We start from the raw sequence: 16,742 nt of genomic DNA, 5'->3' as shown, positions 1-16,742 counted from the left end.
GCACCCAAAAGAAGGGTACCATTCTAAAAGTCATTATAGAGTGGTTCGTCGCGAAGATCGACTATGGAGCACGGTAGTGTGTCACGATACTACAATAAAAATACTAGAGAGTTGATCCCACCCGATTAAGATTTTTGGTCGATTACGACGTGTCCAAATACTTCTAGCACTAACAGGAAAATCTAGTCACAAGTGAATTTCAGTTTGTGATGTAGATTGTTTAAGTTTGCAATTTCCACTTTGAGGAAATTCTGATTCGATCATTATCTGTCTCGAACTCAGCCTGCACTTTAAAGATATCTTTGTAAAGCAAAAAAAGATATAATAATACAATTGTGATAATGTAGGACAAAGTAAAGGTTGGTGGCTTAATTTTCAAGTATCTCAAGCACCCAAAAGAAATGAGGTTATATGATAGTGGTGGTTTCTAGAGGTTAGTGGATGAGAATGATTTTTATTTTTATTTTAAACTTGAAGGTGGCATGTGCAAGCGCACATAGATCTGAAGGACTTATATATAATCTAAAATATTAATTAGAGGGTGGTTTTGAATATTACTAAGTAAAATAGGATATTTTTATAATTTTGAAAATTAATCACCATGATTTTAGATAAGTGTTTTTCGATTTTTGACCAAAATGACTTTAAAAATATTAAATTTAAATGTTAAAGTAGGGCATTTTTGTAATCCAAATTTTGGTATCCAATCACTTCTATCTCACTTTCTCTCATTATAATAGCAACGAGGTTCAGGGGATCAAAGAGAAAAAAGTAATAAATTTGGAGGTGTATTATTAAAAAATAATAATAGAGAAAATATAATAAAGTTGAAAGGGTATTTTTGAAAAAGATTCAAAATAAGAAAGCGAATAAAATTGAAAGGGTTATTCTTAAAAGAAGATAGACAATATAGTCAAAAGTTATTGTCTTCGTAGGGAAATTAAACTCCAATCCTTCTATATATATATAGGGTGGGGTTCCTACGACTCACCATTTGTCTTATATGGGCAAAAATGTTTGGAATGGGCTGATTTTTTGTGAGAATGATCTCTATGATGAGGGGATCATCCTGGCAAAAAATCATCTAAAACTTCTAACCCCATCAAAATTGATTTACAAAAATTAGACGGTCTAAAATTTTTCAACTTGTAAACATGGGGCTAGAAGTTTCATAATGAGCTGATTTTTGGCAAGGATGATCTCCTCATCATAGAGATCATCCTCACAAAAAATCAGCCCATTCCAAACATTTTTGCCCATATAAGACAAAACGGTGTGTCGCAATGGGGTCATAATGGGGGTCTACGGAACCCGACCCATATATATATATATATGGTGAGGAGCTCATCCTTGCCAAAAATCAACTCATTATGAAATTTCTAGTCCCATATTTACAAGTTGAAAAATTTTAGACCATCCAATTTTTGTAAATCAATTTTGATGGGGTTAGAAGTTTTGGAATGGGATGATTTTTTGCTAGGATGATCCCCTCATCATAGAGATCTTCCTCACAAAAAATCAGCTCATTCCAAACATTTTTACCCATATAAGACAAACGGTGTGTCGCAATGTGAGTGGTAATGGGGATCGTAGGAACCCCACCCTATATATATATATATATATATATATATGGGGATAAAAGAGTTAGATAACATATATCTGCATCCAATTCTAAATAAATTTCGGATATAAATTTATCTAAATCAAAAAATAGAAGTATCCATAACTAAATGACTAGGGTTTAGATAAACTGATATTATCCATCTCATTCATTTTAACCCTCCTCTTTCGCCTTTTAAGATATGTGGACATCCAAGTTTTGCTAAAACTTTTCGTTACCCTTCCTTATGTTCACATAAGTGTTTTAAAAATTGGATCAGATCAACTAGTCCGACCAGGTTGGACCAGACCCATTTGCTTCTATAGGTCAAGTCAACTGAAAATACCCACTTTTGAAATTCAATCGATTCGACCGATGACCTGACTGGGTTTATAAAAAGACTGGTCCAACTTTTGGGTGATTTTTCAGATGCTCCTCTACAATGTGGTGAATATTTGAGATACATCATTTGTTTTAAAATTGATAACATGCCCCATTGACTGTAAGTATTCTCTTACAAACTAATGGAAAATGATCAAACTTGGTCAATCCTTGGCTTCACATGATTAGTAAGACAACCCCTAAAATTCATGTCTAGACCAGATTTAAAATAAATAAAATTATTATTTTCGGATTTGATACATACTTTGAAAATAAACATCCACTAAATTCTTAGATTTAAATTTCAAATTCACATTCAAATTCAAATATACAAAATTTCTTATTTATTTATTTATTTATTTTTTTTTTTTAAGTTATTTTTAAAAAATTTGGGTGTAAAATTTCATAAAATCTTGTAATCTACATCATGTCAAACTGGATCATGTTTTTGAAGTAAAAATTACCTGATTTTAGGAAGAAACTTAAAATATTTATTGAATATTTCATATTTGGGTCCAATCAGTTAGACCCATCAATCAGACTGCTTTGGACCGACCCATTCAATCATACGGGTCAACGATCACTCCGGTTCTTAAAACATTTCACATAGATAAATCTTATTTAGTTTCCTCTATCATCTCCAAATGTATGTATACTTCACCATTTTCTTCTAATGCCTTGGATTTATGAATAAAAAAATTGGAATGTGAAAATTTGTCTATATTATAACAAAAGCATTTGAAGCTTCGAAGGCTTTTATCAATTTATACATGTTAGTTGTAATTTGATGAACGAGATAGGTATGTGAAATAAATTTTGTGTTAGTTGTCCAACGAGCTGAGCCTAGTTGATGGCTTGCGAGTTGACCCTGAGTTAAATACAATTCTAATAGACTTATAAATGCTTAAAAATGGTGATTATTATTTTAAATCCACTATTACAATGAGATAAGTAGAGTAGCATCGATACCAAAATTTGAAATCCAAAAAATGCCTCCACATTTGCTCTTATCGATTTCCTTTTCAATAAAATGTATAAAATTAAAATCTTTCAACTCCTATTACCACGTTACAATAGTTTTCTAAATTTTTTTCTAAAATTAGAAAAATATTTATTTATTATCATATTATTTTAACATTGGTTAAGATTATCTCAATCTTTATCCCACTCTTGTTATAAATAAGGGTTGGGATTTAATCTAAGCGTGAATCTTGACGAGAACTTTAAACTTTACTATCTTTTCTCTTCATTAGTTCATCCCCTTTTTAAAAATACCCATTGAACTTTAATGTGTTTCCTCTTCTACCACTTTCTAAGTTTATCCCTTCAACTTTATTTATTGTCTTTCTTCTTCTCCTCATTTTTCGATAATACCCTTCTAATTTTAATGCTTTTCTGCTTCTCCCCCTTTTTCCACAATAATACGCCTCAATTTATTGTCTTTTTTTTTTTAAATGCTACGTGTGATGTCAAATCATTTTCCTAGGGGGGGAAAGGTAACAAAATGATTTGCCGCTAATAAAAGAAAATCATGTAGCAAATCATTTTCCCCATAATTTTCTAATTTTGAATGTACCAACACTTGAAAATATCAATTTTCCATGGAATTACAATTTACGACTAATTTTCCCTATAATCAAACATACCCTTAATATAGTCAGGTTTATTTTGATAAAAACCAAGAAAATTGTAATCTTACATTCTTATAAGTCATGTGTTGGCCAAAATGATCCTAATTATATTAAATTTGCATTTAAAGATGGGGACATTTATGGGATCTAAAATTTGATATCAAACCACTTCTACTCCGCCTTCTCTCGTTATAGTGGTAAAGATAATAGTAAAGATGTGGATCACGACCCATCCACAAAATGCTAGGTTGATACACTATTTGTGTTCACTGATCCATCACATGATTTATTTGTAGCCGTTTGATTTCAATATTTTTTAAATAGGATTCATTTAGACAACCCAAGTCTTTGAGATAAGGAATGATGATGATAAGAAGTAATCTGCGTGGAAATTTGACACTAAGAATACAAAAGTGCACATAATTAATTTTTTAGCAAACATGTGTCGCTTTGAGATTAATTTCTGTTCTTGCATCCCAAGTCCCCATTCCGTAATTGGATTGGCATATATCCAAGACTTACGTCCCTAGTCGGTATCCCGAGCACTAAAAATGCACGCATGTACGACAGGTTAAATTATGAAATCATGTTAAGTAGCATGCTTGGCTATGTTGATTACGGTCTTGATAACTCATTAGATGGCCTCTTTGGTCACCTTCATAGGACTTAGGAGAATGAGAATTTCCACATAAATCAGTGGGATCAACCCCTAATATTGTTGGATGAGATAGGTTGCATTTGTTTAAACTGTTAGTAGCAATCAAGAGACTTTATCTTCTCAACATATTATGAGAATCACAACACAATAACAAGAAAATTTCTCCAAAACAAAAACACTCGTGACCAAGAACAAACGACGCTCATCATATATAAAAATTAGACCATTTATGATCTTATACATCAATGGAAATTCACTGAAGTCTTGTATGTCAATCCCACATTCCAGTTCGTGGGGGCAACATTCCAGGCTACAATAGTCTCCTTTGTGGTGTAAGAGGTAAGCTTGAAGGAAAGGCCTTGTCCATGTAGAGTTGCAAACGCTTGGTACGACGCACCCCAGTTATGACTCATGCTTATCCACCCAGTTTTGGTTCCCTTCACCCACATGTTCGATATGTCCCCTCCTCCTCCGACATTCTTAACGTAAACTAGTAACCAATACCCGTTCCCCTGGAAAGAGAATTGAAGTCCACCTCTCTTACCACACGGCACTCTGCAACGATAACAACCATGTGAAGCAACCAAGCAATGATAAATCTGTGATTGTCAAATCCCAAATAGGAACCACAAAGACAATAAGGAGAAAGAACATACAAACGCATCAAAATTGTCATGGTTAAGCAATTCCTATGTCTGCGGATAAGATGTGCGCCAACGCGTGATTCACTCACTCTGACAAAGAAATTATTGTTTGGGGTTTCTTCTTATATCTCTCTAGGACCTCTTGAACCACAGAGAAGCACACACACTCTAGTTAGCATCTCCCACAACCATGCTTCTTTCATAACTCTATATGATAAAAACATAATGGTGGATCTCACTCCTTTATATCCCATGTGATATAGAGATTGAGACAAAGGCCTGGAGTCCACACAAGCCCATTTTATTGCCTTAGCTCTTCTCCTCCCTTTTTTAGAAAGCATTCCAACTTTATCCCTCTTTCAATAATACCCTTTTAATTTTATTGTCTTTCCTCCTCGCCCCCCATTTTTCAATAATATCCCTCTAACTTTAGTACTTTTCCTCTTTTACCTCTTTAACCCTAAATGATTATTTTTTGTTTTTAGTATGAAAATGCAAGTATTTCGTGATTATTGTTCAATTGCATTTCTATCATTAATTATTGATATCTACAAAAATACCATCGAAAACGGAAAACAAAACCTTACACTTTTTATAATAAAAAAAAATTACTAAACTGTTTTCAGGGTTATTTACGGAAGAAACATGATTGTGGAGTCACCAACTAAACTTAAAATCTCACTAACATAGGTGAAGCTAACATTGACAGATATAGTTAGGATGGTTACGATCAAAATAACTACTTGTTCTCATTTTAGAGGAAGAGAGCTACCTGCGATACATCACTGGAACAATGCCAGCTTTCCAATTAGCAATTTTCATGAATGCAGGCTTAGACATGTCAAAGTGTGTCCTTGGTGGGTTGCACCACCCACCAGCATTGGAGTCCTTGGACCAATTGGGAGGGCAAAGGTTTGTAGCTGTCACAGTAGTGAATGGTGAGCCTTTATAGCATTGAGTCGACTTCACACACCGTAACTGGAAACATGTTCCGCAAGCATACCCATCGTTAAACAAAGTCGAGCTCAAAGCCACAGTATCGGTCCCATAACCACTAGTAATTAAGTTTCCATACCCACAAGCCCCTCCTGTAAATTACAATAGATTGATTGTTAGAGATAAGAAAATTTAATCATTTGGAGGTGATGTATGACCACAAATTATTTAAATGGAAGCCGTTCGATACAAGCATTCGATTGGATCCAATCTTTAGCATTAATGCGTTGATGAGGATGATCACATACCCATTGTCGAGGATGCAGTCTCATCGCCATAAAACGTGGCGTGGGCAAGGGCCCATGGGCTTGGACTGAAATGGGGGACGCTTGGCCTTGCCGGTGTGGCAACCATTGATTTGATGGCCATCATCCAAATCAAGTTCATTATGAAGAAACCGAGGTTCCATGATTTGAGAGGAGAAGCCATGCTCTTGAAACTTGGTTAAAACTAAATAATAATCTGCCAATTGAGAGAGCCATATATGTATACTTATACATGCATTCCAATAACATGGTTTGACTAAACCAAGTACGGACGGACGGACTTAGTGACCCTCACGAAGAGAATTCCTAAAGTCAATTGAAAGGAGGGGATGTCCACCATTCTCAATGCACCTAACTCTTCATACGTCACTCAAGGCCCACCAACACTGTGTTCTGATCATCAAACCCTGTGATCACAACTTGGGCGGGCGATAGCCCAATGATACCAACGAATTGGTTTTGTTTTATAACAGTTAGGGTGTCAACGGGTCGGTTCCTAAGGAACTTAAACCATAATCATTATATTTATGTCAATTCCGATTCTGATCTGGTTCAAAAATAAATGGAATCGAAACCACCAAAAAACAGAGGTACCAATCAATTCTGATTTTCAAGAATCAAATTAGAAAAAAAGGTATTTAAAATCATTATAAATTTTTTTCTCCTTTCAAAAAATTAGTATATTATCTTCAAAATTATTGACTTGATTATAATTTGTAACACTAAAAATATAAGTTAATGATTTTCTTTTAATATATATATATATATATTTTTAAGTAATGAATTTTTAGACGAGATTAGCTCATTTTAAGCTCGTCCATAATTTATATGAAAAATTGAAGAACTCTATATAACATGCATTAATTTTGAAATAAAAGAATACCTTAAATCATCTATAATACAAAAGGAAATGTCAAAATAAATCGATTCCAGGTACCCTTGGGATAGAACCTAAAGGTTCCGGTTCCTATTGGTTCGATTCCATTTTAGACCTGTTTCTAATCAGTTCCAATAAAAAGGGAATTAGAACCGGGGTTTTCGATTTCGGTTAAATGGGTACCCATTGACACCCCTAATAACAGTGGCGACCGCAGATCGAATGGTCAGGATTGATAATTTGGTGGTCCACGTATTTGGATATTATAGGTAGATCCATCTAGAAATGATGGACTTGGTTCCTTGAAGAACTGGGTCAACTTTTGGTGGGTTTACTTTCTTTATTGATAAGCTTTGGAGTTTTTAATATATGCATGATAGAGATGAAAGCTGCCTTGCAGCAACCAAGAAGAAAAAGAAAATGGTGGTCAGCTGGTGCCGTGTCCATTAGTCTGTGAAGTAAAGCTTAGATCTTTGCGTTTTGAATTTGATCTTCTAATTCAGTTTAAAGTTGATCAGGGATTGGAGCCCAGGATGGCCCACTAGTCACAACTTAATGATTTCCTCATCTGGGCCCCATTGTAGATCTGGGGTGTCTTTTATGGGTCTCACGTACCCTAGTTGAGAATCAGTAACATTGGAGCATATCTGTTGTAAGATTTTTTTTTTTTTTTTTTTTCTTTCAGGAAAATGTGATTTGCTGATGCAGGATTGCACAATTTGTAGAAAATCATTTCCCATTAAAAAAAAATTCTTGACTCTGACTGATCTCAAGAAAATAATTTTCTTGTCATATTGGAAAAGTACAAATGTTGCTCTCATGATTACCTTCAACCCTACTTGAGTGTAATAAAATATAATGAACATTTTGCAAGGAAAATTGATTTTCAGGAACAGATTTGTACTTCCTTGTGTTTCTGAAAATTTTCTTCTCTACCATTGTATTTCCATATTTTTTTCTAACATTCCACGGCTACATTCCTGCACTCAGGTAGGAGTTAATTCAACATTTAAAAGCACTGCATTTGGTATTCTGAGAAACAACAGAAAGGACAGGATAACAAGATTAAATCATTATCTTATTAAACAAGTATTTAGAGTATAGTAACACAGTTATTCAAACATATAAGACTTTAATAGGTATAATTTTCAATTAATTTTTTAAAACAATATTATTTAAATATATAATCCATTAATTTGATCTCATTTCCTTTTTCACCTTAAAAATATAAATATTATGTAAATACACCTCAAACCTGACAATAAGATCTAATTACACAGTTATAATATTATTTAAATATATTTATACACCTATCAGCAATTTTTGCATCTTGGGATTCTGTAACATGAAAATTATACTGAAAAATAGGCGTGATCTATGGCTAGAGATCATCATCATCACAAAAAGTGACCCGTTGTCAAACCATATGAACAATTGATCAGAAGCAATCCCGACGTTTTCTACACTTCACATGAAGTTAGGACATAAGAACAGATTTTGATCATCCAACTGATTTTACGAATAGGATGCTTCCTAGGTATACTCACAACAAATATATGCAATTCATTTTTGGAGAATCCAGTATCATATATACATATAGATAGACACACATACGCATCTAAGCCGGCTAGATTTGGACAATCTCTCTCCCTCCCCATCATTACAATGATCCCAAATTTATGCTGCAATGCCCAAACCAACTTATTATATCACAAGCCAGCATAAATAGCAAATTGTAGGTTTTCCTTCACATAGAACCCATCCTGCATGATGAAGCCCTCACAATTTCAGTGTTTATAGTGAATGATTTGAAATTCGTCCACGAAAAAATGCATTGAGATCGTTATTTCTAGATGCCGAAGGAATCCTCATCACATGACAATACTTTGAAGGGATGGAGGGGAAAGAGCCACCTCAACTAGCCTCATTTCATCTTTTGACACCCACACATTATTTGCTTTAAAATCGAGCAATCTATGACACTTCTGAAGTAGAGTGAAGGAATCATGAAGCAGATAGAGAGTGCACGTACCTTTATTCAAGCTTTAGTTGCTTGGTTCTGGTAATGTAATCAAACGTGTTGCCGAATCATACACCAATGCAGTACCACAACTGAGGAAAAGGGATTATGGATCACATTTATAAACCTTTAGTAGAAATCATCTCCCCCTTTCCTTTCAAGTAAGGGCAAGAGCGTTATACAAGTCCACAAATTTGATTATTTAACATAATAAGGTGCAATAATAACTACTTAGCTGGAAACTTACTTTGAGCATTTAATGGTATTGGTTGAACCACCACTAGAAACTGATAGAATAGTCCCAAAAAAGGAAATATTTTCTGTTCCGCAGTTTGGACAGAGGCCCTGGAATAGAATTTGTTTTTGTTAAAACACTATCAAATCAACATTATCAATATTTTAACTTTCATATTATCAGAATAGTGGATGAAGATTCAAACTTATACCTTTAGAATCAGAAAATCTTTTAAGATGGCCTTTGTGATTGACTGGGCAAGCCAAAATATCAAGGGCAAAGCAGCAAACCACGTGAAAATAAAACTGAATGGTTCTGGGAGCTGCATTGCAACAATTACACCATAGTCAAAATTCAGTAAGATGCAAAGTATGAGTCGTAAATGAGTAACAAAATCTTGTTTAAATTTGAGATACGGTCTTCCCTAAGCACGAAGTATAAGAGATGAGGAAACCAAGCAAAAAATATGAAATTTATCAAGGAAGTCCTTTAATAAGATTGGAAAGTTGGATGCAACCCTTTGACTCTAACTGAATTCCACACAAATTCCCATAGAAAATTGACCACCCCACAACCCCGAAAAAATTAAAAATAAAAAAAATAATAACAAACACTGACCTCCAAAAGATATGTGATTTCAAATCCAGTCAAGTCATCTAGGAAAAAAAACCTGTGATTGTCAAAAGTAAGAGATGTTAATGAGATGACGTTGGATCGAAGCTGAGAAATGAAGAGCACTTTCACATCCTAACCACTTGAGAATGAAGTGTGCATATTTTACTTAGCATAGAAGAAAATGTATTGTTACAGCGAGCTGTTAATAGCTACTCAATATGAAGTCTAGTGTATCCATTTGAGTCTTTGAGTGGACCTGTCGATTCCCTTGATGACTTGATAGAGTCAAATAGTGTAAATGACTTGAGAAAAAGTATAAATAAATTGAAATATTGGTGATACAAATGCATAACAAAATTTTAAATTATTGGGAGTTTAATTCCATTTTTAATCATGAAATGTCAATAGAATATGCCACAAAATAGTGGGTGAATTTCATATATTGAGCCAAGGAACCAAATAGTAGCAGACTCTTCAATTTTATAATATGAAATGATAATAACCATAATATTGGGTTTCAGATTTCCATTTAAATGGTTATAAAGGTTCTGATGTCTACAACTATTTTAATGTGGATATAAAAATGTTACTCACAGTGTCAGCGCAACGACGGCAGCTGGGACATTCAAGAGGAACATCTTGAAATAGTCAACAGACAGGTCACTGTACACCTATAGGAAGAAAATCCAAACATTAAGTATTGAGCAAGCCAAACCCATCAGCCAGCCATTACTTAGCTATTTACAATAGCACAAAAGAACAGCACTAAACATAAAACAAGTGTATATTACATGAAACTGAATATAAGGACAAAGCTTGGAGTCATAAACAACTAATAACTAACCATACCCGCACTCATTAATTTTTGGAAGCAAGACTATTGGAGTATCTTTTTTTTTTTTAAGTGTTATTTAAATGCTTTTAAACAAATAATTTATATAATAAAAGTGTGGTTGGGGTAAGTTCCTATATACATATAGGTTTCATAGCCAAGATAATGAATATAGTGTGTTTTGATGTATTGCCTCCTGTAAGTGGAATAGTCCTGCATTCCCTAGGAAGAGAAGTTAGAGGGTGGTTGCACCCATTAAAGGGTGCCAATAACACCACCCTTGCCATCATTAAATTGTAGGATGGAGAGAGTCTGGGTTCAAACCAGACCATGCTCCAGAAGATTCAAAAGTCCAACTTGAGCTCCAAGAGATGAGAGATTAAGACGAAGATAGAGAGTCCAGAAGACCCACATTGTCCTAGCCCAATCCATAGGCACAACAAACTGTGCAGTCAAAATCCATACAACAAACAGTTGTCTATTCTTTCTTGTGCTACACACAATGTCAATGATGATAAACTACCAAGAAGAAGATTGAAATATCTAACGGTGCATACCTTCTTACTACGCAAACTGCACCGTGGCCCCTCCACCACAATGTCGCTCCCTTCCATCTAGAATATGATTATGTAAACAAAATATACAAAATAAATATCAATACCAGAAATACAAAGAAGAAAAACAAAAATTGGATGGTCTAGTATCTAATTCTAAAAAAGGAGGGAGGAGGGGGGGAATAAGATTGATGACACTTGATATATGCAAGCATGCACAATGTAACTATACCTTTGGCCAATAAATAGGTGAGTGCTTCCAATGTAGAACGATCTAATTACACTTTTCACTACTAAATTGGCGTCCTAATTGGCACATCAATGAATTGACTGCATCCAATATATTAATAACTAAAAAACCACTTCTGATGATTTTATTTTTGTCCCCTCTCGAACAGAGTGAGTTTTTACTACAATAAAAAGTATATTGTCCACCAAGAGAGCTATCTATTTTTCTACATTTTTATTCCTTTTCCAATAAATATGAAAGATCATACACAATAAAGTAATAAAGCACATCTAGTTGTCATAGAATTATTTTCAAGTTTGTAAGTGGTAGTGCCACAAATCTAGTTTTGATAACCATCTTCACAATTAAATTCATCAGAAGAATAAATAAATATTTGCAAATAGCTTCTGCATATGGATCAGACTGATCCAAAAAACAAAATCACTTTAGAAAGTGATAAGAAGGAGATGCCTGAAATGAGTTTTGTGAGCTTGAAAATGATTGTTACCTAGAAGGAAGTCATATACTCCATATCTGAGGAAATGCATTCAATGATCGAAAGGCAAATGAAAAAAGGACTTGGGCTGTTTATGAACTTGCAACTCCTTCACTATTCCATATTTCCTTTCTCTGATTTTTGCCATTTCAAACAAGTGAAATTTTATTAGAATAAAGCATCTGTTCGACATGGTAGATGGCTAATTTTTCCACCTCTGTATCTTTCCCGACAAATATGAAAAGAATGTAAGCCGTATCATAAAAGAACTTTTAATTGTCTCAGATTTATCTTGAATACGCTTCCACATATGAATGAAATAGCTCCAACAACAATCATTTTTTTATAAGTTATTAGCAGTAGATTCCAAGAAAGATATATTATGACAAAGGGAAATCATTGATGATGATCATCTAGAAATAGCTGGTTTGTGTATCCCAGTATCTAAGGAAATGAAACTGACAATACAAGCTAATGAGAGTAATCTTGATCCATTATGAACTAGACACCCCTTCACCAATCCATCTAATGGTTGTTTACATTCTCCAATTTAAATTCAGGAAAAAAAATCCCACACAAACCTTAAGTTTCATCTTCAATTTATCATATTCTTCATCAGTCATTATTGGTTTCCCAGCAACGTAAGCCATTGAAGCTTCAAGGAACTTTTGCTCACCTGAACCTGCATTTGGGAATAAACTAATGAAGGCATGTGAATGACAATGTTACAAAAATTATCAATAATGATGAAAAATGTGGTTTCGGATAAGCAATTGAAGGACCAAAATCCAAATCCTTGAGAGTTTTTGACTCTATAGAAAGTAATCTGTACATACTTAGCATGACAACACTGCTTCCTTCCCACATTAATTCTTCCTTGAGATTATCAAATTCTTCATTTGACATGATAGCCTTTCCCTCGTAATAGAATGACTGGTGCACAAAAAAGAAATAAACCCATTATTCATCACAAAAATAGAAGTTAAACAAAAGTTTACATGCAAAAGAACTACAAACAAAAGAAAATTGAAGAATCCCTTTTTCCTGGACTCACCAAAGAAGTAATGGGTAGCCAAATCATTGACTAAAATAGTGTAAATAAACTTAAATTATAAGGAACTATGTTCAGTAATACTTGTATTTTCTTTTCTTCTTCTTCTTCTAGTAAGCTTATTCATCAGTATGGGAAGAAGTGAAGAGTGTCCGTTTCAGTACCTGCAGTGCTTGAAGAAATTCTTGCTCAAGCTCCCCCAATGATTTCTTCCCTTTTTTTTCTATGCTACAATATTGCAAGATTTTACTGTCAACAACCTCATCTTCTTTAACCTGGTCTGAAAATAAAATCGGCGTCAGATGTTCCTTCCATAAAATACATTAAAAAAAAACAGTAGTATTATGCTCAATCCAAATTCCATATTATATTGATTAGTCATAGTTAAATAACTCAATGTGCTTGTGTTTACTGTATCACGCCCCAAAGAGGATTTTTGTTTTCTTCAGAATAATTGTAGAAATGCTAGATTAGAAGCTACATCACCATTAAATAAAAGAACGATAAGCATGGTTTTCGGTCAAAGGTACAATAACAACTTCTAGGAATTCTGGTAAATTGCAAATTAATACAAAAAAGAAGATTTATATAAAGTGTACTCGATAAGTTAATTATTTGCCATTGTGCTACAGTAACACTTGTAGCTGAAGATGTTACACTCCCTCGTGCATACTTCAAAAAAAATCTACCTTGACTCAAATAATCAATCAACTACTCCAACAGAAACTATGCCTTATCTTTAATTTTAATGTTTCACAACATGAATCTTATTTCTCATTCAACTTTACCTAAAGATACATGATATATCCTTAGTTTATATTTAGTTAGGATTTTTTTTTGATATAAACCCTATGAAGATTTTGTAATCAACATCCAAGACAATCAATCCAATCTTTTTCTTTATGGTATCAAAGCCAGCACCACGTCTCAGGTTCAAATATCCAAAGGAGTGACTTGGGTAAAGGACTGCTTATCCCAAACGTGGGCATATCCACTTCCCCTTTTACCAATCGGCGGGATTCTTGGTTGGCATATATTGGATCTATATTCATTTCATATCGTCTGATATTCATTCATCCTCATCGGGTATGCGAGTTCTAAACTCTAGATATTTTAATTTTAATTCATTGATCTGGTTGAAGATTTGATGCCTAGATCCGTAGCATGGATCGTTTAAATCCAACGCTCCACACCCCGAGTACGAGGCGCTATGTTTTCTCTATGTGGCTTCTATGATGCTCAAGGGCACAAGTGACTACTACTATCCAATTTAAAATTTCATAACTAGCCAATTATCGATCATCAATAACTATGATTCGAACTAAATAAAAATCTACATTTCTAAGACTGAAAAAAAAAAGAGAGAAATGAGAAGAACTAACCTTTTTGATCAGTGGCCTTAGGAGAAATTAAGATAATTCGGCGCTGATGAGATAACTTGTGACCAATAACTTGGATTGGAGGATTGAAGTGGATTCTTGAAGAAGAAGAAGAAGAAGAAGAGAGATAATGGGTCTGGAGAGAGGGCCAGGGAGTAGTCGAGGAGAAGTGAGAGTAAACCCTAATTGGTTCACCATTTCAGTTGCTGTTGATGATGATGATGATGAGATAAATTAGGGAAACCGTTGAGAGGAAGTTATATGAGACTGGGTTTCAGTTTCAACTTTCAACTGGTGTGAACGTTGTGAAATGGGAGAGAAGAGAAGCAGACAATAGGATAAGGTACATAAGAATGTGTGGAGGGAAATTGAATCACTCTTGTCCAGCTCTGAAAAATATCATTTCCTACCCCCGCTATTCATACAAAATATAATTTTTTGGGTGATTTGGACTTGCCCCCACATGTTATTGTTAATACTAGAGATACCCCCTCCATTTTCAAATTGATGACTTGCCTCCCTTGACCTAAGTCTTCTTTGAGAGACATATATAAGTGACCAAAATGCCATCATCTTCAACCTCAAGCAGATTTTTTTCTCAAAACCTAGTCGTCACTCATCTTCAATCTTATGGTGAAATTTTCAACCATTTTCCTCAAACTTAAGAGTCTACTTTTTTTAATCTTAAATTTAAAAAATTACACGATAATCGATAGAAATAATTTACCCTAGACTTTACCAACTTGAAATTAGAATGTTTTACCTTTGGTCTCAATCTTAAGATGTCATCTCCTTCAACCTCCAAACCTCATAAACAATATAGGATTTTGTATGAAGAGAAAATGATTTTTGGATAGAAAAATCAATGATTCTTTATCATACCTGGAAGATGAGGATTAAAGAAGTGGTTGAATAAGGTAAAAGCGATTTACCTTATTGGTATTAAGCTTGAAAATGACATTTTGACTTGAGGTTAAAGGCAATGCCATTACACCAACTCTAGTCAGTCTCTCAGATAGAACTTAGGTCAAGGGGGTATGTCATTAGTTTGAAAATGTAAGAGGTATCTCTAATTTTGATGAAACATAGGGAGTAACTCTAAATCACCCTAATTTTTAAGGTGCATTATTATTGACATGTGTTGAAGTGCCAGTTTCATCGTGATTGTGATCATTTGATCATAATTTTTGAAAATTTTCTTTGATGGAATTTATTAGATGGCGGGTCCCACAATCATGATGTATAATTGGAGGGATCCTTGAAAATAATTCTTAAGAAACCTTACTTGATTTTATATTTTTTTCTTAAAATTTTTCAACATATTATGAAAGAGAAAGAGACTTGGAATAATTTATATGGAGGAGAGTGGAAGCTAATTTCAATTCACTTTCATTAGTAAATAACTTAATTATGGGTATAAAGAACCAAAAAACAGGATTTGATAAACTAGACTCCAAGTATTTTGAGTCGAGGCTTTGTTGTTATTATTGTTGTTGTCATGTGTATTATTTTCAGAGCCGTGATTTTTTTATTCGAAAATTTTCACTCGATCTATATACAATTGACTTAGCAAGAGCACAAGGCCATCTATATTTCTTCGGGATACACACAAAAAATGGTCAACAGTTCTATGCCCTTACCACGGCAACCAAGTGAAAAAATTTGAGTCAAAAAATCATTAGTGTTTTTTTAAGAGGAAAAATTTATTGTAATTGATGACCATGAAGCATTGTATTAATAGATTGAATGTAGTAGAGATCAATAAGTGAAAATATTGAAAAAGATAAAATTAGAAATGAATTCATTCGAAACAAATATATAATATATAAAAATAATAAATATAATGTCAAATACTCAATAAATTGATAAAAAAAGTTGATGAAGATAGTGTGAGTGCACTCGATGGAGGATGACTCTATAGCATGCTAGAAGTGTATATAAGTTGGATATTCTAAAAGAATGAAGAAGTAACGATAAAAATAAAAAAAGAATCGTGATAATTTGACTTACCCCTGTGGCATATTCAAACGACACCCCTAATGTGACATGTTTGGAAATCATAGATCTACATTTCTCGAGATTCAAAACTACACTTCCTCATAAAAGTGTAGTTCTATATCTCAAGGAGTACAGACCTATAGTTCTCGAATATGTCATGTCAGAATTATCAATTGAGTATGCCATGTTGGTAAGTCAGATGATCATGACTAAAAAATAAGATAAAAAACATTAATTGATATAGGGGTGTTAGTGACCACCAGTTGAATAAGAGCGAATA

At 33.8% G+C, this 16,742-nt stretch overlaps 2 protein-coding genes across 2 annotated transcripts; both read right to left on the bottom strand.

Moving 5' to 3' along the window:
* Positions 1–4,325: 4,325 nt before the first annotated feature.
* On the bottom strand, positions 4,326–6,817 carry LOC147389596 (expansin-A18-like). The gene is made up of 3 exons (XM_086418730.1): positions 6,159–6,817; positions 5,687–6,002; positions 4,326–4,825 (listed from the first exon to the last, which is right to left on the bottom strand). The coding sequence occupies exons 1-3, from the start codon at positions 6,337–6,339 to the stop codon at positions 4,513–4,515; spliced, it is 810 nt and encodes a 269-aa protein (XP_086274856.1). The 5' UTR covers positions 6,340–6,817; the 3' UTR covers positions 4,326–4,512.
* Positions 6,818–8,450: 1,633 nt separating this feature from the next.
* On the bottom strand, positions 8,451–14,846 carry LOC147389595 (PGR5-like protein 1B, chloroplastic). Its single transcript, XM_086418409.1, is given in 12 exon segments — positions 8,451–8,816; positions 9,086–9,165; positions 9,321–9,418; positions 9,520–9,630; positions 9,927–9,978; positions 10,518–10,594; positions 11,313–11,369; positions 12,616–12,716; positions 12,871–12,967; positions 13,250–13,365; positions 14,468–14,587; positions 14,590–14,846. Coding segments are annotated over 11 exon segments (969 nt in total). The 5' UTR covers positions 14,663–14,846; the 3' UTR covers positions 8,451–8,816; positions 9,086–9,098.
* Positions 14,847–16,742: the final 1,896 nt, after the last annotated feature.

This window comes from Akebia trifoliata, chromosome 12 (genome assembly GCF_017979445.1).
Source record: "Akebia trifoliata isolate Shusen 1 chromosome 12, ASM1797944v1, whole genome shotgun sequence".
NCBI classification, from domain to species: Eukaryota; Viridiplantae; Streptophyta; class Magnoliopsida; order Ranunculales; family Lardizabalaceae; genus Akebia; species Akebia trifoliata.
Note: the sequence above shows the minus strand (reverse complement) of the source record. Positions and strands in the feature narration are given on the sequence as shown.